A 21,676-nucleotide genomic window follows, 5' to 3' on the forward strand; every position below is an offset into this window, starting at 1 on the left:
CAAACGCTGCTCTTCCTGCACGGACTCCTCAACCGCCGGCGCGTTTTGCTGGATATTTCTTTTCACATAGCGGCAAAATATGCTTAACGGAGGTCAATAGTAATAATAATCCACTCAGATACTGGACCCATTTTCTCTTGCGCGGCTGCTTCGCTAGCATCGTCGGATGCCGATCGCGATGCGATGCGACACCGCAGTTTGAGCTCGCGGCTCGAGCCCGCGGCTCGAATTGATATGGTTTTAGCTCTGTGTCCACAGACAATTCCTCCACTTCAGGGGAAGGTGGGGGAGAAAAGTCCTCGACTTTAAATGACCGCTCTGTTGCAAAGCTACTTGCGTCACTCTCCATCTTAGCGAGTCTGACAGGAGCTGTCAATCACTGCGTCACTGCGGGTCTGTCAATCACCCGCTCAGCCCCGCCCTCGGTTCGTTCGTTGGGCTCTGCCCACTTTTCCAGCATTTTTCAAATATTGCCAGTGGGTGGAGTCAGGCTCTGACCAGGGGTTTAGTTACCCTTTAATAGCCTAAACCAAATTGTCGAATACATTACTCTTTCTGTAAAACATCCAACAAGTTCAGGTAGTTAAAACGTACTCCGTTACTAACGTAACCTCGGTATTGCGTAGCTAATATGCAGTGGGGAAACTCCTTTCCTCGAGATTATTGAAGCTTATATTTTAAAAACCAACGAACCAGACCTAAGTTGGGTTCTAATGACATAATGAGGGCTCATATGGCCAGTAATACTTCCTAGGACAATCTTGCGCTTATGGACAGTAACTTGTTAGACTTATAAGAGCGACCAGACGGACCTCCAAATTATAGAACCTGACAAATGTGGACGGGAAGGACCAGCCGGCCGCTGTACATATGTCTTCAATTGGTACACCACTGGACCGGGCCCTGCTTTAGGTACGTAACTGTGTCTTGGTTTAAGAGTGACTCTGGAATCACCAACCCCGAACTCCAGGCAGGACGAACTCATGGAGAGTGCCTGCAGATCGTCCACTTGCTTAACTAAATCATCTTTGAGGGTGGTCCGGCCACGGCGAGACTCAGGCCCTCTCTTTTCTCTCTCGTTGCTAGGAGGTCTTCGGAGGCTCAGGGTCCAACACAATCTTGGGTCGAGGTCCCTGTGGGCGCGGGTAGCGTTTAGCAGGTCATGAGCTGGGTATCATCCGCAGGGTGGGGCTGAGAAACGCAGTCAGTGAAAATACAGACATAAACTTTAATAGAAACCTATTGACTCCGCCGCCGTTCCGGAGCGGATCCGCAGCCGTTGCGAAGTTGGTGGAAATTGCCCGTTAGTCCTCGCGTTAGCACTAGACTGTGAGAGAGGGGCGGGGTCAGCTGGGCTCGACCACTCTTTTTCAGACGCCGCAATGGAGACGAGACCCGCTGCTCGCTGGGAGGGGCGCTAGGCCGTCTGAGTTAACAGGACCGGCGAAGTCGATTGTGATGGAGAAAGCGAGGCATGCGGGGGTCGCTTAACTCCACGTGCTCGGGCTGCCGCTGGCTGAAGCTCTTGGCTGAAGTAGTGCGAGAAAAGGAGGCGCGGAAGGACCAGTGTCGCCATCTTCCTGCGGCTGCGGCCATTACTGACAGCTGAAGTCACGAGGACCCACAAGATCTCGCAAATTCATGTATGATCGCGGCATATAACCTGTCCCGCAAAATCTGGCGACGTAGCCGGCGTAGGCTCGCTTAACTCCATGTGCTCGGGCTGCCGCTGGCTGAAGCGCTTAGCGTAACTCACGTCCATTCTGATGGGCTCTGACGCGCTAGCTCCTGATTGGTTTGCACGTCTGAGCTACTTCGACGATGCAGTTGCTGCAGCACAGCCAATGGGCGAGCTAGACGCTCTTGCTGGTGTTTGCTGTGCAGCTGCACTGCATTTAAAATATAAGCTTCAATATTCTCGAGGAAAAGTTGTTTCCCCACTGCGTTATTAGCTACGCAATACGAATTGACCGTTCTCGAAAGGTGTTGGTGCAGTGTTATATACATGTGTGGTGTAATTGCATATTGACTCCACTAGAGTGGCCACCTTGATTTTACTCCTGTGGTTACCGGGAGTGAGTGGGTGTTATACAATATACAAGCACGGGCTGGTGAGCAGCACACGCTGCTGGTGTTCGGTTCAATAATACATTTCTAGTTCTGATATCTAGTTCTGAGATACATCTATGTGTGTAGTTTATCAAATGAATTACACAAGAAGGAACACTACAATGTGTTTTTGTGGGATCAGTAAATGCCTGCATAACAACTACAGTAAGCATCATGTTCACAGCGCACACAAAGCCTCAGCACTCATGATTTCTCTCAACATGAGGACAGGAGAGCTGTCAATCAATACATTGGAAAACAAATAACTTGCGTTAAGAGGAACTCAGAATGGTATGGCTTTCCATTAAGAGTGTTTGCACGTTATACTTGCTCACTCACTCAGAGTCCATGTAAAAGTGTGGATGCAAACATTGTTTATCTTTATTTTGTTCCAATGAATAAAATCCATGGTCATAATATGGCACAACACCAACCTCAGAATTTACAAAGTAAGACCATAACTTCAAGAGCAATCATTTGTATCAAAAAAGATATAAGTAATTGAGTAATTGATTTTTACCAGAATATTTGCAGTGTATTTTATTAAACTGTACATCTTATCTTTTATTGGACCATTTTTTAAAGTCTCTCAAAAACCTTATGGTCTGTATTTTGCTAATCTCTCCATTCGTTATTTCCACTCATCTGCAGACTTTTTCACAGTGGAATTATCCACTCATTGGATTTGGCGGGTGGGTTTTATTTTTGTTTTGTGCAAAAGTATTGTGGAATTTTCTGTCTAGTCCACAGAAATCACTATTAAAACAAATTAAACAAACTTTACATCAATCAAACTTTTATCACAATTTCTAATTAAATTATCGTCAACCAACAAACAACATGATTAACTTAAGTTGTAGCAAAAACACATTGATAAGTTGATAACTTATAAATATTAAATTGTTGTTTCGAATGGGGTGCATTCTGGAATCCACTTCAATGTATATCTAATGAGTGATTATAATCAAGGTATTAATCAATATTTGTCATTCTAAATATCACATGAGTTGAATTATTTCTCAGGATTATGAGATTTTACTTTGTTAGAAGTTACCAGTGTGATCACTGAAATGTTATTTTCATGTATTCTCTAATGTCTGTATTTGATATGTGAATGCAGGAACAGCGCTTGCTCATTTAGCCCGGCTTCCAGATATTATATGGACTTGTTTTGTCTGAGAAAGTTCTTCAAAGTGTTAAAATACATAAGGGTCATTGGAACCAATAGTTTAAAAGACCATTTATTTGTTAAAGCTTTATTTTACTGTGTTATATTAAAGTGTCCTCTCCTTGAGAGAAAGAATGTATTATCTTGATGTTTTGAGAAGACTCTCCTATTTATAGTTGGAGCCTGGTCAAATTCAACCTTGGAAAAACTGTGTGTTTGTGTGTGTGTGTGTGTGTGTGTGTGTGTGTGTGTGTGTGTGTGTGTGTGTGTGTGTGTGTGTGTGTGTGTGTGTGTGTGTGTGTGTAACTGCAAGCGGGGCGGCCTACAAACTCATCGTGAGTTTTGAAGCTGATTTCTGCTGATGAAACTGCAAACTATCTTCAGTAAAACTTTTCTTCAATTTATTATAATTCTGACTCTGGGTCTTCCTTCATTATATCTGGTTCTGGGTCTTTGACTGTAAATCCCCTTCCAGTTTAAACTAGTTTCAACAATTCACTTATAAAGGGAGTGATGGCCCTCTAATCTATTTAGTTCAAATAAAAATCTAGAGCTCAAACTATAAACTTATTAAGCATGTACAATTATTGAACAATAAGATATTGTCATTAGCACAGTCATTGCTCATATAGAAACAATTACTTTTACAATGATGTATCTCAAGTTATTATTAAATAATAACTAAAGTATCTCTATATTAGCGATGTGATTTTTTTTTCACCAGTGTTCATTTTCTGAAAACAAATGCTCTATAAATTACAGTCATGTTCTCACTTGAAATTTGTAAGTAATGTTGTCAATATTTTATCCTCCTGAGACCCAGACAAAAAAAAGGTTTTTTGAATTCAGTTTTTTTCTTTTTCATGTCATCACATTGTTTAGAGCATTGTTAAGAAACAAATGGTAAATAAAAAGTAATGTGAAATCAAACCCGATAACGTTTTACTGAGATGTTGGTTTATTAAATACAATTTGAAAAGTTAAATTAAATTAAAGTTAAATTAAATTGAAAAGTTAAATTTAAATTATAATTACAATATAGTATCATATTTCCATAAGGGTGCTACATTTGATCACTAAATTAATGTCAGACATTTTTAAAGACCAATGAGTTGTTTTCATGGTGAAACCTCCAAACATTTGGTATCTCTGAAAAGCCCCGAATGTGCTCTTTACAGGACACCCAGGTTATGACGTGGCATGTATGGCGTCAGAGAAATTTACTAAAATATAATGTACACTACAGTGGACACAAGTCTATTCCTGGGTCCCATAGAATGTTCATTTATAGAAAATCCAGGGAAATAAAGTTTCTAAATTGTACTTTCATCTGGAATTAAATTAAAACAATAAAACAAAAGTGTATGACTTGTTTTAAATAGTACAAAAAAAAGAAAAAAAAGATTAAGGTACAAAACACTATCATCTTTATTCTTTAAAAAGTGTCAGCACATCAGGGTAATTTTGGCTGTACTGTACTTCTGCAAATCCATCTTTTAAGACTATTTTTTCAGGTACATATTTTATTTTCTCTTAATTTAAACGGTGATTCCTTTAATTAGTATGATTTATTTTTATTGGTATAATGCCTGTTGTTGGAAGGTAACAGTCTGAGCAAGTTTAAAATGTAAGGAACGGTTTGCACTGGTGTTGGTGATATTTACACACGGTGGGTAATGCTGCGAGTAGGCAACTTTACTTCTACAATTTTAAACTAATGACAGACTGAAAGTGATTAGGGTTATGAAACGTGTTCAGCCTAGATCTCCTCAGAAAACTGAGACTAGTGTTGTGTTTCTATGAACAGATTAATCAAAATTGTCATGGGATGAAGACTAGATAAATTAAATACACAGAAGCTCTTTATCTGATAAGATGTGTGGCTCTTAAAAGAGCCTTTGGGTAGTTGAGGTCAGGCACGCCTCACTTCGAGCTGGTGTATTTGGTGACGGCCTTTGTGCCCTCGGACACGGCGTGTTTGGCCAGCTCTCCGGGCAGCAGCAGACGCACGGCGGTCTGGATCTCTCTAGAAGTGATGGTGGAGCGCTTGTTGTAGTGCGCGAGGCGAGACGACTCACCGGCGATGCGCTCGAAGATGTCGTTGACGAAAGAGTTCATGATGCCCATCGCCTTGGAGGAGATGCCGGTGTCAGGATGAACCTGCTTCAGGACTTTGTAGACATAGATGGCGTAGCTCTCCTTCCTGGACTTTCTGCGCTTCTTTCCTCCCTTGCCGGCGGTCTTGGTGACGGCCTTCTTTGAGCCCTTCTTAGGCGCGGACTTTGCTGGTTCAGGCATGATGACGCGAGATCACAAGACTGACGAATCAATGTAAACTCCAGTGCGATACAGAGGCATTTATTCACTGCCCTATGCTAATTTTCAAAGCGATACGGGAACATTCTGATTGTCTGTTTCATTGGCCAAACCCAAAACCTGATAGTTCATTGGACAACTCGAGAGGACAAAGAGCCAATCACAGGTGGATAAATGATAGTCCCGCCCACTGCCCCAATTTGAACGACACCCTCTCCTAAGTTTAATTGTTTCGTTTCCCGCTCTTTTATTCAATACTTTTTGAGAAAACAAGCGTTTCTAATATTTTGCATCATCCAGTAATTTTTAAACCCCTTATAAATCCATTGAGGGAGTTTGGGAGAAAATAGGCGAATACACAGACACCCTTTAAAACAGTTTATCCTCGTGAAACTATTGTAACTATTGTTGAGATGTTTAAATGACAGAAAAAGCAAATACAAGCTCATTTGATCATTTGTGCAAGTAAAAATAACATTTTCATCTGCAACCTCACTTCTGTTAACTGTGGTAGCCTAACTGTTTTCCCCCCCAAAACATTAGATTTGTTAAATTGATTACCATTTAACACTAACAGATCACACTTAAAAATTAAAACAAATGTTTAAGATGAATTTTTTTTTTTAAAGTCTTGATTTATTAGTGATTCCTCACTTCACTCTAGATAACAAACTCAAGACGTTTTAAAATAATTATATATGGTTAACATGGTCAAAGCATTGACTCTTTCTGTGGCAGAGTGTGTGGCTCTTAAAAGAGCCGTTGGGTTTGTGTGGTTTCTCCTGGTTTCAGGCGTTTATCCCCCGAAGCCGTACAGGGTGCGTCCCTGTCTCTTCAGCGCGTACACAACATCCATGGAGGTGACGGTCTTTCTCTTGGCGTGCTCGGTGTAGGTGACGGCATCGCGGATCACGTTCTCCAGAAACACCTTCAACACTCCGCGGGTCTCCTCGTAGATCAGACCGGAGATGCGCTTGACGCCGCCGCGGCGAGCCAGACGGCGAATGGCGGGTTTGGTGATTCCCTGGATGTTATCGCGCAAAACTTTACGGTGACGCTTAGCGCCTCCTTTCCCGAGTCCTTTACCGCCTTTGCCTCTTCCAGACATGATTAGCTCTGGTTACTTCCGTCGATCAATGAAAGACAGCAAACAGATACTGTCTGTGATACAAGGAAGCGTTTTACATTCGCTTACAGGACCTGACAGAAACCAGCGCCGCGTCACATGACACACACCCCTCCTCCGCCAAAATATAGCAAGAGCACATGTGATTTATTCCCAACCCTCAGATTTGTTTCATATTAAAATTCAGGTTTCATAAAATGTATTTCACAAAGATCATATAAATCACAGTAGTATGGTTATAATGAAAAGTGCTTTTCCACAGGTTCACCAAAGTAAATGAAGAGGGACACAAGACGACATATCACAATATTAAAGTTACAAATTGATTAAATAATTGAGTGGCACATCTCTTTTATCTTCTGTTTATGCCTGTGTGTGTTTGTACATGTATATTGTGTGTATTTTCCCCCTTTTTAGTAATGGGAGCTTAGAAAACACAAACAATGGACAAAAAGACAGCATTTTTATTTGTTTAATACTCAAAAGCGTATTAAAACTGCAAAGCTAAAATGCATATCATAATTTCATGTCACTTTAAACTTTAATCTAGAGTTTTTTATATTTCATATATTTAGATAGATTTTGATAGATTTCATAAGTTGTATCTCCCAGGATAAGTTTATATATTTATATATAAGTCATACATTTTCTGTTTTATGTGGTGCAAAAAAAAAGTAATAGGCCTATGCAAAATTTGCTGCATGTATGACATTGAAAACGCAAAGATAGTCAACTAAATATAATAACATCAGTTTAACATGCGTGATTATTAACATTTGTGCAATTTTTAAACTCAAATTAGATTGATTGTGGAATATTGTGGATTGACCTTTTTTTCGTACCCAAAAATCTGGCAACGTATGTTTCAAAATGTGCTAAATAACTTGGCTCATCGTCTAATCCATTTCAAAGTCATCCCAGAGAATGTATATTAAGGAGTATGGGGAGGCTGCAGACCTGGAGCCGGTAGATATAGGACCCAAACAGTTTTACGCCCCTGGCAGTTTTACGCCCCTGTTGTTCCTGATGCGTCCAGTAGGGGGAGGCTGTACAGCGACACGAATTGATGTATGTTTTAATCTTTTTTTTAATTAATTAATTTATTTATTTTGTATTGCAAATGAAAGGATACAGACATTAACAGTGAGAAGAGGAAAAAAAAACAAAAAACAAAAAAAAAAACAAGGGGGTATACGGACATCAAAAGAGATTGTATTAGGCTACACAAATCAATACAATATTACATTGTCAATAAAAAATTAAAGGTTCTTTACAACAGACTCGAGGATATTATTTGTTTTAGAAACCTTTGAGTTTAAAGGTTTTGCCATTGGATGGTTCTGTCTTTATGCAGATGAAACTTGCCCAGCATTTACCTATAAAAGTTCAGGACGATCTGGCTTAAACTTATCTTACCACGTATGTAGGACACTGTTTTGTAGCTGTATGACGACCAATAGAGAATAGTACAGCAGATATTAAATCGAGGATCCATATGATTACACGGTACTGTATGTCTAATGGTCTAAATATGGTTAACATCTAAATCATTTAGATGTTAACCATATTTAGACCATTAGACATACAGTTTAACATTTAGACTAAATGTAACTTTATATAAATTCACAACAACATATTTCACTTAGTCTCCATATAAAAACCTACTATTGCCTATAATTGCAGTAGCCTAGGTCATATCATTACTTGTCATAACACGTAGTTGATCCAACTATGTGTATTTTTAATTTTTCAATTCACAAAAACAAGTCTTCTGAAGGCTGAGTGAAGAGAGTGAACACCGACTGATCTGCATCTATTTTTCTATTTTAATCCGTGCAGATCTACACTGTAGCGTTTATATTTAAATGAACAAAAAACACAAAATTGTCAAGTCTATGGACGGGTTATTAATGTGTTAGCGTCGATTTAATTATGTTATTTCGCAGTATATCCCCCTACTGGACGCATCAGGAACAACAGGGGCGTGAAACTGCCAGGGGCGTAAAACTGTTTGGGTCCTATATCTACCGGCTCCAGGTCTGCAGCCTCCCCATATAGCTATTAAGGGGAGAAGTTTCACTCATTCCACATGAGGGCGCTCACAGGACGAGTGCAGAATCTATGGATCTATACCCCTCAAAATCCACTTTTCTCATGATGTAATTTTTTGTCTAGTAATTTGAATGTTGTATTCGAAAGGAGATACAAAGAAATTAAACATTGCTGGGTGTTAGATTTTTTTAGAGTTACTTATTTGATTTAAAAAGTATTTTAAAATGTCAACGACGTCATACACGACCAGAGATACTGCTTTACAGCAATCCTTCAGTCACTGTGGTGCTTTCGGGCTCTGCACTTTCTTTTCTCTCGAGGCATCGACAACAGGTAAACACACAACACAGCGGAGACAGGTAAACACACGTGCTAGAAGAGTTTCTGCTAGAATACATTCTGTTCCCGCTTCGGATGCCACAATGCCATCAAGTAGTGTCTCTGGTCGTAATCAGTCCTTCACTGACCAATCAGTGTTCATTAGCAGAATGCTAGCGTGTTATGGGTAACAACAACTCAACCTGTAAGAAATCGAAAGGACATAAGTACTCGTTCATTCAACTTTCGACCTATAACCCATGTTGAACTTGCAAAACCTACAATCAAATCTGAGATTTCTCAACGGCAATCGGTGAAAGAGACACATTTAGCCGTCTAGCTCCATAAACTCCCATTCATTTTGCACTCGGGCGATCGCCCCCAGTGGAACTCTGGTGGAACTACAACCAAAATTTGGTACAATAGGACTTAATAGGGAGTGGGCAGGCTCTCCGTAGACGGGCTCTGGTCATCCATAGGGCATTCATAACTACGGTGGCCGAGAGGTTCAAAATGAACCTGCAATCAACCTATGACTGCCATATCTGTAGCACTGCATCATCAGGTACTTTTCTTCATGTTTTGGGAGTGGCCAATTGTCGTCAACCTATGGACTAATGTAAGCTTGGTATTGTCCTCCTTACTACAAATTGATTATATATCTAATCCAGGTGTATGTCTTCTCAATGATGATTCTGACTCCTGTATAAGTTCATTGCAAAAGATAATGTTGTTTGCTGGGTTTACAGCTGCAAAGAAGACACTTATACAGAATTGGTTTACCCCGCACATGTGTGCAAAAACATATTGGATTCATAGCCTCTATAAAATAGTGACTTGTTGTGAATGTACAACAGCATGAATTAAAGGTTCTCTAAGCGATCCTGGGTGACGTCACTTCTTGTTGACGTTCAAACTATTGTCAAACAAAACGGAGGCTAGCTAGACCCTCCCTCCTCCTCTTTCTAGCTAGACCCCCCTCCTCCTCATCCGCGCACTAACCCCCCAAACCCCACCCCCACCCCTTCTTGTCGGTTATTGGCTGGAACACTGTTTGTTATGTTTCGTGGTGCGGGTTTGCCCAGTTTGTTTTTGTTGCTGTTTGTGGAGCCTGGGGTGTCTAACGAGACTGCATTTTTTTAGAGTGTGTTCAGGAGACAGACAGCTAGCGGATAGTGAGGAGAAAAAAATGTTTGGCCTAAAAAATAACAGCACCTTTAACAAGGCTAAACCTAGTACCATTGATGCATGGCAATGTTTATCTTCGAACATATTGGACTATAAAGGAATGACTATATAAAGTTTTTTTTTTTTTTTTTTATAAATATATTTTTTTCTCCCTCTCTCATATTGTTAAATTATGGATAATATGTCTGTTGCTCCCCCTTCCCTGTCTGTTTGTTTGAATGTATGTTATTTCTAAAGACAATAAAAAGTTGATCACAAAAAAAAGTGCTAAATAACATTATGAACAACATGAATGACAACCCCCCCCCCCCATCCCCCCGCCCCCCCGCATCTTAAGACAATGTTCACAATTAAAAAGCAGCTCATTGCTTATTTTACTGAATAAAATATTAATATACTAAAGTCTGAATGTCCAGCAACAGCACCATGAAAACATTTGAACCAAGTCATGAACCACATACTCAAAAGAGACTTAATCACGATGATAATAACAGTCAGGGTTGGGCAAAGATACATCACAATGTTTTTTTTTCCAAATAAAATACCAAATACCTTAATTTTAAGTGTATCAAAATAAACTACAAAATACAAGCCACACCATGTATCAAAATGAACTACTGTATTTTTGAATTTTTAACATTTTTGTATTTAAAAATGCACAGGGACGTGCAACAAGGAATCCGGCTTGTAAAGAGGAATGTGTATTTAAAATGGGTAATTTATGTGAAATTATTTTTGAATTTGGAGCCTTCTAGACTGAGAAAATGTTCATCATGTTTACTGCGGCGAGCAGGACGAGGCTGACGGCCGCGGGAGAACGGCACGAGGCCGGTGGCGTGATTACTGATGAGTGTAACAAAGTATTTCATAGTCATAGTCTGAATTAGGCTACAGGCTGAATATTCATATTTGAATACAAAAATAATCATAGCTTGCAAACAAACATTTTAGTTGTGATAAAAGGAAAAGGAGAGAAAGGGGAACTCCTTGAGCTCGGACCCATAATCTATGCCGCACAAGTCATGAAAAGGGAAAGTTTTTTTCTTTTTCTATTGTTTTTTGTATTACGTACTTTATTGAACAATTTTAACAACCATAATTATTGTGTAAAAATTATTTCCTAAGAAAAATAAATGTGTTAACTGCCAAGTCATGTGTTTCATCTTTCATAAAAATACCAACATTTACATTTTCCTTTGTTAATACAGGTCTTCAAAGTTAGGAGATAACCCTATTCTCTAGATGGATACACATTCAGAATTTGAAAGTGCATCTCCGTTGCTTTTGGTGCAACTGGAAATTGAAGATATTTTGTTCTTAAAATTCAGCACTGGAATTTTTTATTTGAAGAATAAGGATATAATTCATCCACAAAGGCTTTCCGAATTGTAAAATTGGGTAAATGTGAGTAAGATAAACTCTATTCACCAAAAGCTTAGGAAGACAGGGGGTTACATTACTTTGAGATAAAGACATCTGAATTATATTGTGGGATTGCTTTGATCATGTTAGCATACTGTTTTCTGTCAAATAAATTACATTTTAAACAGAAAGTCTCAAAAGACATGACTCCGGTATTATCCAAAATATGCCTTACAGACTATATTCTTTTCTCTCTTTTTTTTCTTTTTTTTGTAAAATAAATACTTATTCCTAAATACCACTACAGTTCCACAAAGGGATGTGGTGAGGACTGAAATTATGCTTTTAGATCATTTTCCAGTAAAGTAGAACCTGTTGATGAAACACTGATAACTTAACAGGACGTTTTTTTAAGGTCATAAACATCTAAGGAGACGATTGACTCGCCTAATTTGATAAAGATTTGACTGGGGATATGAAGCCAAAAACTATTTTCATTTTTCAAAAAGGATCTTAGCCGATTCGTTTTATTAATACATTCAATGTCGATTGCTTTTAGCCCTCCTTCTTCATACTTTAACCAAGATTCCTTATGTAGTGTGTTTTTATAGATAAAATTGAAGTTGGCTTGATTTATAGCTTTTATTGCATTCTGAGGAAATAAGATTGAGTAAGCTGGGTAAATGAGTCTAGAAAAGCATTCCATTTTTGTAAGAAATATTCGGCCAATAATAGAAATGACTCTTTGAGACCACAAATTCAAATAAGATTTACACTTATCTAGATTATACCAAATGTCAAGATTATACAATTGAGGCATTATCCTTTAATGTGTATACCTAGGTATTTAACAGTATCTTTAATAAGAATATTGTAAAAAGTGGACAGTGTGAAGTTATGAATTGGTAATTAATTTTTTTTCAGATTTAACTTTAAACCAGACGCCCTAGAGAAAAGCTCTATTTATAAGAAGCGAACTTCCTACTATAGCTACAGGGAAATCTATATCAGTGTAGAAGGGGGTTCAGACATTTTGGATTGCTTGTCACAGCGAAACATCTTGAAGAATGAACAAAAATCTCAGACTACTCTTGGATCATTATCATTTACAGTGTTTTTTTTGTGACTGACACTTAGTCACAAACATACCCTTCAGCCTTGTTTCATGGATGAAAAACAAGAATTTAGAGTAATATCATGGGAATTAATGAGATTCATGTTGTGGAAACTAGTCCTTTAAACTTTTTCCACAAGTAAGACTCCTTGATGGATCATTTACTCATCTATAAATATTTGCAGACATTTGTAGACACTTTTTCCTATAGTCTATCAATGTTCACTGTACTTCACTGCTGAACAATTCTTGGGCAAAACCGACAATCAAGCCATCACAAACTAATCCAAGTGGCTGTAAAACCTTAGCAAATCTAAAAGAATGAAGTTGACAAAGCAAACCATGAAATCCATTCCAAAACAAACATTTATTTTGTTACACAGAATCTTGACTCATGACAAGTTAAATAGACAGGGGCTAAAACAGAACCAGACCCATCAGCTTCATCCTAGCTGAAGGTGGCATTCACAGAACCGGTCCCCTCAGGAGAGTCCTGGCTGAAGGTGGCGTTGACAGAACCGAAACCCTCAGGAGAGTCTTGGCTGACGGTGGCATTCACAGAACCGGACCCCTCAGGAGAGTCTTGGCTGAAGGTGGCATTCACAGAACCGGACCCCTCAGGAGAGTCTTGGCTGACGGTGGCATTCACAGAACCGGACCCCTCAGGAGAGTCCTGGCTTAAGGTGGCATTCACAGAACCGGACCCCTCAGGAGAGTCTTGGCTGACGGTGGCATTCACAGAACCGGACCCCTCAGGAGAGTCCTGGCTGAAGGTGGCATTCACAGAACCGGACCCCTCAGGAGAGTCTTGGCTGAAGGTGGCATTCACAGAACCGGACCCCTCAGGAGAGTCCTGGCTGAAGGTGGCGTTGACAAAACCGGACCCCTCAGGAGAGTCCTGGCTGAAGGTGGCGTTCACAGAACCGGTGCCCTCAGGAGAGTCTTGGCTGAAGGCGGCATTCACAGAACCGGACCCCTCAGGAGAGTCCTGGCTGAAGGTGGCGTTCACAGAACCAGACCCCTCAGGAGAGTCTTGGCTGAAGGTGGCATTCACAGAACCGGACCCCTCAGGAGAGTCTTGGCTGAAGGTGGCATTCACAGAACCGGACCCCTCAGGAGAGTCCTGGCTGAAGGTGGCGTTGACAAAACCGGACCCCTCAGGAGAGTCCTGGCTGAAGGTGGCGTTCACAGAACCGGTGCCCTCAGGAGAGTCTTGGCTGAAGGCGGCATTCACAGAACCGGACCCCTCAGGAGAGTCCTGGCTGAAGGTGGCGTTCACAGAACCAGACCCCTCAGGAGAGTCCTGGCTGAAGGTGGCGTTCACAGAACCGGTCCCCTCAGGAGAGTCTTGGCTGAAGGTGGCATTCACAGAACCGGACCCCTCAGGAGAGTCCTGGCTGAAGGTGGCGTTCACAGAACCAGACCCCTCAGGAGAGTCGTGGCTGAAGGTGGCGTTCACAAAACCGGACCCCTCAGGAGAGTCTTGGCTGAAGGTGGCATTCACAGAACCGGACCCCTCAGGAGAGTCTTGGTTGAAGGTGGCATTGACAGAACCGGACCCTTCAGCATCGTCCTGGCTGAAGGTGGCATTCACAGAACCGGACCCCTCAGGAGAGTCTTGGCTGAAGGTGGCATTCACAGAACCGGACCTTTCAGGAGAGTCTTGGCTGAAGGTGGCATTGACAGAACCGGACCCTTCAGCATCGTCCTGGCTGAAGGTGGCATTCACAGAACCGGACCCCTCAGGAGAGTCCTGGCTGAAGGTGGCATTCACAGAACCGGACCCCTCAGGAGAGTCCTGGCTGTAGGTGGCATTGACAGAACCAGACCCTTCAGCATCGTCCTGGCTGAAGGTGGCATTCACAGAACCGGACCCCTCAGGAGAGTCCTGGCTGAAGGTGGCATTCACAGAACCGGACCCCTCAGGAGAGTCCTGGCTGTAGGTGGCATTGACAGAACCAGACCCTTCAGCATCGTCCTGGCTGAAGGTGGCATTCACAGAACTGGACCCCTCAGGAGAGTCCTGGCTGAAGGTGGCATTCACAGAACCGGACCCCTCAGGAGAATCCTGGCTGAAGGTGGCATTGACAGAACCGGACCCCTCAGGAGAGTCTTGGCTGAAGGTGGCATTGACAGAACCGGACCCTTCAGCATCGTCCTGGCTGAAGGTGGCATTCACAGAACTGGACCCCTCAGGAGAGTCCTGGCTGAAGGTGGCATTCACAGAACCGGACCCCTCAGGAGAATCCTGGCTGAAGGTGGCATTGACAGAACCGGACCCCTCAGGAGAGTCCTGGCTGAAGGTGGCATTCACAGAACCGGACCCCTCAGGAGAGTCCTGGCTGAAGGTGGCATTCACAGAACCAGACCCCTCAGGAGAGTCCTGGCTGAAGGTGGCATTCACAGAACCGGACCCCTCAGGAGAGTCCTGGCTGAAGGTGGCATTCACAGAACCGGACCCCTCAGGAGAGTCCTGGCTGAATGTGGCATTGACCAAACTGGATCCTTCAACATCATCCTGGCTAAAAGTGCCCTGCAGTTGGACAGAGTTACAATTTCCTGGAGAGAGGGAAAAAGATAAAAACGCTTTTTTTTTTTTGCTAATAGTTAGTATAAACTCATTACTTTGGTAAGAAAGTATGTTAGATTATGAAACACAGGTCTACAAACCTTTTTCTCCAACTACTTTCCCAACATCACTCAAGGAGAAATCTAAGGATCCATCTTCAACTGCACAGCTGAATACTGAGAAACAAATTTGACATTTAAAAAAAAGAAATAGACAAATATACTTAGTAAAAGCAAACACTAATTAAACTCACCATGCCATACTAACTGGTGATAAAGAACTACCAAAACAGCAATTTTAATCAAACCCATTCTATAACACGAACTGAGCCTCTAAGACAGCCAATTCAACTGCAAGAGCTAAAGTTTCAAACCCAAACATGTCTTTTAAAGCCAAACAGAAAACCATTTGTACCACCTGGATGACTCGTTAACTAGGCTAATCTGCTAATTAAGGAGATCAATAATTAATTAATCACCCAGCATACCAGCTGATGTTATATTTCATAGAACTTAAGCCTAGTTCACACTAGAGGATTTTAAGCCGATTTGCAAATCGTTGAGCTCGCCGACAGGTCAGGTTGTTATCGCGTGCAAATTGCGGGGATTAGCGGCCGATGAACGCTCGCCAATCTGTTAGTATGAAAGAGCCAACAACGCATCAAAGACCCTCGCAGACGCCTCGCGGACGCGTCGCCGACCCCAGAAAAATATCTAGCATGCTAGATATCTGGAGCTGTCGCACAACTCAACCACATGTGATGCCATGAGCTACAGCCAATCAGAGCAAGGCATGGGTTGAGGTCACTGGGAAAATACCGTTTATAGTGTCTATGGGATTTTTTTTATTTTTTTTCCAGAGCAAATCATCGCGCAAACAGTTTGCAGCACTAATTTCTGTCCGACGTCCATATTCAAACAAAGACTCGCGTGTTGTGTACTTGTGTTCTTCTTCGCTGGGTAGTGGCGCGCGTGCTGTATTGCGTCATTTCCGGTTCGTTTTATCGCGTGATTTCTTCGTGATAAAACGTGGTTTGTAGACAAGATAGAATCGTTGGCTGACAGAGTTGTTGTCACCTCGTGTAGTGAGTTACCTCCTGTTGCGGATCAATCACGTTGTGTCGTGTGGTGTGAACAGCTCAACAACTTGAACACTCCTGATTTCACAGAGAGCAAGTCATGTAGTGTGAACTACTGGGAGGAGAAACTCTGTAGGGAAAGTGCCTTGAGTTTAAAGATTGCCCAGTTCTGTGTCTGAGTGTGTCACTCCTGCACAGAGTAACTACTGTGTTAAAGATTGAACCTATTCTTGCAAGAATAAATACTTCTCTTTTTACAAATTTGATTCTGAGTGTCTCTTAACCAGTGATGATGTTGCATGAGAATGTTTGCCACAACTTATCAAAGTCCAAGTTTTCGTACACCAGTAATGTCTTACAAAAAGGCGTTACTGGTGTGGATCTTGAGACAGCACTAAAACAGCACTTACCTATTTAATGCTTTAAGGGTAAAACAACTTAAACATGCATTTTAGTCTGGGGCTAGGTTTAAGATTTGTCTGTGAAACCAGGCAATGCTATATTATTCCACATCAACTGGTGAAAAAAATTACCAAATAAAGACGACAGAACAAGTACAGTTGTCTCATTGAAAAAAATGTTTAGTACCAATGCCTTTTGCAGGGCAAGCGCCGATCTGAACAGTGTCTAACATGCCGTCTTTCTGAGCAAAAGCTGGTGTAATCATGCAGGACAGAGTCGTGTCCTCTGTCAGCGCAGAACGCCAAGCTGCTCGGTCTTGCGCAAGGTGATGCCATCGGTCAGGGTTGAATTGATTCTCCAGAAACAGTCTAAACATAGACTGAAGACACATCTGCCAGACATGCAGCAGACTTCCTACTATAGCTACAGGGATTTATATATCAGTGTAGAAGGGGGGCTCAGAAATTTTGGATTGCTTCTGTCAAACAGCAAAACACAATGAATGAACACATGAATCTCAGACTACTCTTGGATCATTTAATGTGCTGTTTTGTGACTGACAGTTACAATCACAAACATACCCTTCAGCCTTGTTTCATGGATGAAAATACAAGAGTTTAGAGTAATATCATGGGGAATAAACTAGATTCATGTTGGGCAAACTAGTCATTCAAACTGTTTCCACAAGTAAGACTCCGTAATCATTGACTCATCTATAAATATCCGCAAAAAATTGTAGACAATTTTTCATATCATAGTCTATCAATGTTCACTGTCTGTCTTTTTTTTTTTTTTTACATTTCTTTCATTTACAGAGCCCAGAGGAGCTTTAATGACATTCAACAAATCCTGTAAGCAAACCGAACCAATTCGAATTTATATACAAATTATACAACATCATTTGTGAACTGCAAATCAAATACAAGCAAGTTCAAAACTGTTAAACTGTTCAAAATACATGAATAGTTAAAGGTGGGGTATGTGATTTGCAAAACGGCTGGCAGATTTTGAAAATACACAACTCAAATGGTCCTACCTTCTTTCCTTTGACTCCACCCATTCAAAGAACATGGACATGGATGGGGGGATGGGGGGGGGGGGGGGGGGGGTACGACCGATTGATTGACGCACTTACTGTCCAATGATTCTAGGTGGTCTTGGAAATGATTGGCTGGTGTTTTTCGAGTCCTGCCCGTTCCACAGATGATTAAATTGCTTCATTTTTATTTCAGTGCTTCTAACTCAGTGGCTTGTAAGTGGGTTAGGAATAGGATTTTAAGTGATTTTGAAAAAAATGCCAAAAAAGAGAATTACATACCCCACCACCTTTAATACAAACCCATTTGGCCGTTTGTGCACAATATGATATTTTCGTTTCTGCATTTTCACTTCCTAACTGTGGTATTATTTGGTTAGTTTCGTAAAACAGGATTCGTTTAATCGATTAAAGTGTAATATAAAAACAAAGTGTTGAATTTTTTTTATATCATTGCTGGTTTAAAGAAAACAATAATGTTGATGGTCTCGGTTTATTAGTGTGATAAGTTATTTACGAGTTATTTGGTTAAGTTCATCCTTTAAAGAGATTTGTAATTGTTTTTTTGACATTTATAACCAAAACAATTATCTTTGTGTGGCACTTAAAATATGTAATTTCTTACCCACTTCTCATGCAATAGTTTGAAGTTTGAACTGGAATGTCTATGGACCTGATATATATATATTTTTTTAATTTTATGAATTTGTTTGATGCACCATGCAAATACACAATAAATACTCTTAAGAACAGTAGAATAAAAAGTGATTTCTGAGAAAATCTGATAAAGTGTTGACAGTGTTCATATAAGCAGATCCATCAAAAACCTCATTGGTTAAATAATTAAACACAAAAGCTCTTTATCTGAGAAGATGTGTGGCTCTTAAAAGGGCATTTTTTTTTTTTTTTTTTTAAATACGAGATGAACTAGGATAATGAAATGTGCTGTGTAAATCTCATTTCCAATCTTACACACTAGCAGTGTTTATATTAATAGATTCATCAAAACTAATAGGTTCAATACTGTAGATAAAAATAAACAAAAGCTCTTTATCTGAGAAGATGTGTGGCTCTTAAAAGAGCCTTTGGGTAGTTGAAGTCAGGCACGCCTCACTTCGAGCTGGTGTATTTGGTGACGGCCTTTGTGCCCTCGGACACGGCGTGTTTGGCCAGCTCTCCGGGCAGCAGCAGACGCACGGCGGTCTGGATCTCTCTAGAAGTGATGGTGGAGCGCTTGTTGTAGTGCGCGAGGCGAGACGACTCACCGGCGATGCGCTCGAAGATGTCGTTGACGAAAGAGTTCATGATGCCCATCGCCTTGGAGGAGATGCCGGTGTCAGGATGAACCTGCTTCAGGACTTTGTACACATAGATGGCGTAGCTCTCCTTCCTGGACTTTCTGCGCTTCTTTCCTCCCTTGACAGCGGTCTTGGTGACGGCCTTCTTTGAGCCCTTCTTAGGCGCGGACTTTGCTGGTTCAGGCATGATGACGCGAGATCACAAGACTAACGAATCAATGTGAACTCCAGTGCGATACAGAGGCATTTATTCACTGCCCTATGCTAATTTTCGAAGCGATACGGGATTTTGTCTGTTTTCATAGGCCAAACCCATAAACTCGTATTTCATTGGACAACTTGAGAGAAATGAGGGCCAATCACAGGCGGATAAAATATAGTTCCGCCCACCGTCTCTTTTTGATCGACACTCTTCCCCCAAGTTTCCGTTGTTTCGTTTCGCGCTCTTTTTATCGAATATTTTTGAGAAAATAAGCGGTTCTAATATTATGAATCATCGTGTGATTTTAAAACCTCTTATAAACACATTGAGCGAGTTTGGGAGGAAAGAGACCAATAATGATGACACGTTTTAAAAGCTTCATGAAACTGTTGACAAGTTTAAACTACAGGAATAATAAATAAAAGCCCATTTGAAGACAATATCTTTGTTTCTGCATTATCACTTACTGTGGCACCATTTTATCTAATTGTTTTTTGTTTAACAGCTTTATTAAATTAACATTTAATAAAAAAACAGACGGTTTAATTGTGGGTATTATATTAAAGTAAAAGAAAAAGATATACATATTTTCGATGTATTACTGTGAAAAACTTATGAGTTGTTAGGTAAAATTCATCCTAGATTGAGAAAACAAACCATTATGTAATTTATGCTTGACATAACCAAAACATTGACTCTTTCTGTGGCAGAGTGTGTGGCTCTTAAAAGAGCCGTTGGGTTTGTGTGGTTTCTCCTGGTTTCAGGCGTTTATCCCCCGAAGCCGTACAGGGTGCGTCCCTGTCTCTTCAGCGCGTACACAACATCCATGGCGGTGACGGTCTTCCTCTTGGCGTGCTCGGTGTAGGTGACGGCATCGCGGATCACGTTCTCCAGAAACACCTTCAACACTCCGCGGGTCTCCTCGTAGATCAGACCGGAGATGCGCTTGACGCCGCCGCGGCGAGCCAGACGGCGAATGGCGGGTTTGGTGATTCCCTGGATGTTATCGCGCAAAACTTTACGGTGACGCTTAGCGCCTCCTTTCCCGAGTCCTTTACCGCCTTTGCCTCTTCCAGACATGTTTAGTTCTGGTTACTTCAGTCGATCAATGAAAGACAACAAATAGATACTGTGTGTGACACAAGGAAAAGCTTTTTACATTCACTTACAGGACCTGAGAGAAACCAGCGCAGCGTCACATGACACACCCCTCCCCCAAAATATATTCTTCTTCTTCTTCTTTTTACATTTATTGGCGGTTGGCATACCAATTTGGTGCATTACCGCCACCAACAGTTTGGGGTGTGGAGCTTCAATGCGGATTTATATACTAACATAATACCCCCAAAATATATTATCTCTCCTCTCCCATTAAATTGTTTGGGGATTTACAGTTAAAGACCAGATATGATGAATTAAGACCAGGGGTTAGAAGTGCAGTCAATTTAAAGTAAAAACATTGTCATTTACAGCATTTGTTTTCAGAAAATGACAAAATAGCAAAAATAACTAAATTTATATTTTCAGACCTCAAATAAACCAAGTTTATATAATTTTTTGTGAACTTTTCGTTGTCTTTAGATAAGTACGTCCTCATTGGGATTGGTCTTCAAGGAGGAGTGTATAAAGCCTCACTGATCTCCACTGAAGCAAGGCTTGTTTTCTGCTGGTTTGCTTTGTTTGTTGTTGATTGCTGCTGCTGTTCTGTTGTGAATTATTATAAAGCAAATTTGACATATCAGTTGCTAACCTGTTGTGATTTAGTACAAAACTTACTCATTGCATTTCTTTTGGTTGTTAAACGCTTGTATAAACAGTGTTACGTTGATTAGAAAGCTTTTATTTGCAGTTGTTAAACTGTTGATCTGATGTTTCTCTTGTAATTTTTTCTAAATAGATCAAACGTGGAAGTTCTAGGGAGTAGGTGTCATTTTATTTTTGTAATGGGGGGAGAGCGGGGTAAGTTGTCACATGGGTGTGTTGCACACTGTTCATAACTCCAACACTAGAGGCTCTCAAACATCAAATAGACACTTTTTGTGACTTCAAGTCAACTTCCTGTTCACATGTGGTCAAGATCACTCTAAATCTGAAGTTAGCACAATTTTCTTATTTTTCTGCTTAAAATGTAAAACATGTGCACTTTACATTTTATGCAACACAATTTTGTTAGGTATGAATGTTAAAAATTATTATTTTGCACAAAACAGAAGAGACAATAACGCGTCTTTTGATACTTTAGCTAAAGTGCTATGAGCTAACCTCAAAATCTGAAGGGGTCAAAATCTGGACCTACGAAGAACACGGCAGCTAAAAGAAGAAGAATCATACAAGAGTC

At 40.8% G+C, this 21,676-nt stretch overlaps 5 protein-coding genes across 7 annotated transcripts; all 5 read right to left on the minus strand.

Annotated features, from left to right (window-relative positions):
• Positions 1-5,103: 5,103 nt before the first annotated feature.
• Positions 5,104-5,588, minus strand: LOC306993284 (histone H2B). Its single transcript, XM_079602957.1, has one exon. It carries the CDS (start codon positions 5,573-5,575, stop codon positions 5,201-5,203), a length of 375 nt encoding a protein of 124 aa, XP_079459083.1. The 5' UTR covers positions 5,576-5,588; the 3' UTR covers positions 5,104-5,200.
• A 628-nt stretch (positions 5,589-6,216) lies between these two features.
• LOC306993298 (histone H4-like) lies at positions 6,217-6,701 on the minus strand (the record flags this gene model as incomplete). Its single annotated transcript, XM_079602972.1, has 1 exon — positions 6,217-6,701. One exon carries the CDS (start codon positions 6,699-6,701, stop codon positions 6,390-6,392), a length of 312 nt encoding a protein of 103 aa, XP_079459098.1. The 3' UTR covers positions 6,217-6,389.
• Positions 6,702-13,101: 6,400 nt separating this feature from the next.
• Positions 13,102-15,750, minus strand: LOC306993255 (uncharacterized protein). Of its 3 annotated transcripts, none has more exons than XM_079602926.1 (4): positions 15,576-15,740; positions 15,424-15,498; positions 13,612-15,312; positions 13,102-13,205 (listed from the first exon to the last, which is right to left on the minus strand). In XM_079602926.1, the coding sequence occupies exons 1-4, from the start codon at positions 15,631-15,633 to the stop codon at positions 13,171-13,173; spliced, it is 1,869 nt and encodes a 622-aa protein (XP_079459052.1). In that variant the 5' UTR covers positions 15,634-15,740; the 3' UTR covers positions 13,102-13,170. The 3 variants fall into 3 exon arrangements, with proteins under 3 accessions (XP_079459052.1, XP_079459053.1, XP_079459051.1); XM_079602927.1 differs by having other exon boundaries at positions 13,102-13,250; XM_079602925.1 differs by having other exon boundaries at positions 13,102-15,312; positions 15,576-15,750.
• Positions 15,751-18,877: 3,127 nt separating this feature from the next.
• Positions 18,878-19,516, minus strand: LOC306993282 (histone H2B-like). The gene has a single exon (XM_079602955.1). It carries the CDS (start codon positions 19,321-19,323, stop codon positions 18,949-18,951), a length of 375 nt encoding a protein of 124 aa, XP_079459081.1. The 5' UTR covers positions 19,324-19,516; the 3' UTR covers positions 18,878-18,948.
• A 530-nt stretch (positions 19,517-20,046) lies between these two features.
• LOC306993300 (histone H4) lies at positions 20,047-20,464 on the minus strand. Its single transcript, XM_079602974.1, has one exon. It carries the CDS (start codon positions 20,416-20,418, stop codon positions 20,107-20,109), a length of 312 nt encoding a protein of 103 aa, XP_079459100.1. The 5' UTR covers positions 20,419-20,464; the 3' UTR covers positions 20,047-20,106.
• Between the last annotated feature and the right edge of the window lie 1,212 nt (positions 20,465-21,676).

Source organism: Phoxinus phoxinus (assembly GCF_949152265.1).
Source record: "Phoxinus phoxinus genome assembly, chromosome: 25".
NCBI classification, from domain to species: Eukaryota; Metazoa; Chordata; class Actinopteri; order Cypriniformes; family Leuciscidae; genus Phoxinus; species Phoxinus phoxinus.

Bases quoted from the DNA above. Each gene is read 5' to 3' on its own strand.
- LOC306993255 (XM_079602925.1), bottom strand. From the start codon at position 15,633: ATGGGTTTGATTAAAATTGCTGTTTTGGTAGTTCTTTATCACCAGTTA. The intron at 15,499-15,575 runs GTGAGTTTAATT...TTTGTTTCTCAG, and splicing joins TCACCAGTTAGTATGGCATG to TATTCAGCTGTGCAGTTGAA. The intron at 15,313-15,423 runs GTTTGTAGACCT...CCCTCTCTCCAG, and splicing joins GAAAGTAGTTGGAGAAAAAG to GAAATTGTAACTCTGTCCAA.
- LOC306993282 (XM_079602955.1), bottom strand. From the start codon at position 19,323: ATGCCTGAACCAGCAAAGTCCGCGCCTAAGAAGGGCTCAAAGAAGGCC.
- LOC306993300 (XM_079602974.1), bottom strand. From the start codon at position 20,418: ATGTCTGGAAGAGGCAAAGGCGGTAAAGGACTCGGGAAAGGAGGCGCT.
- LOC306993284 (XM_079602957.1), bottom strand. From the start codon at position 5,575: ATGCCTGAACCAGCAAAGTCCGCGCCTAAGAAGGGCTCAAAGAAGGCC.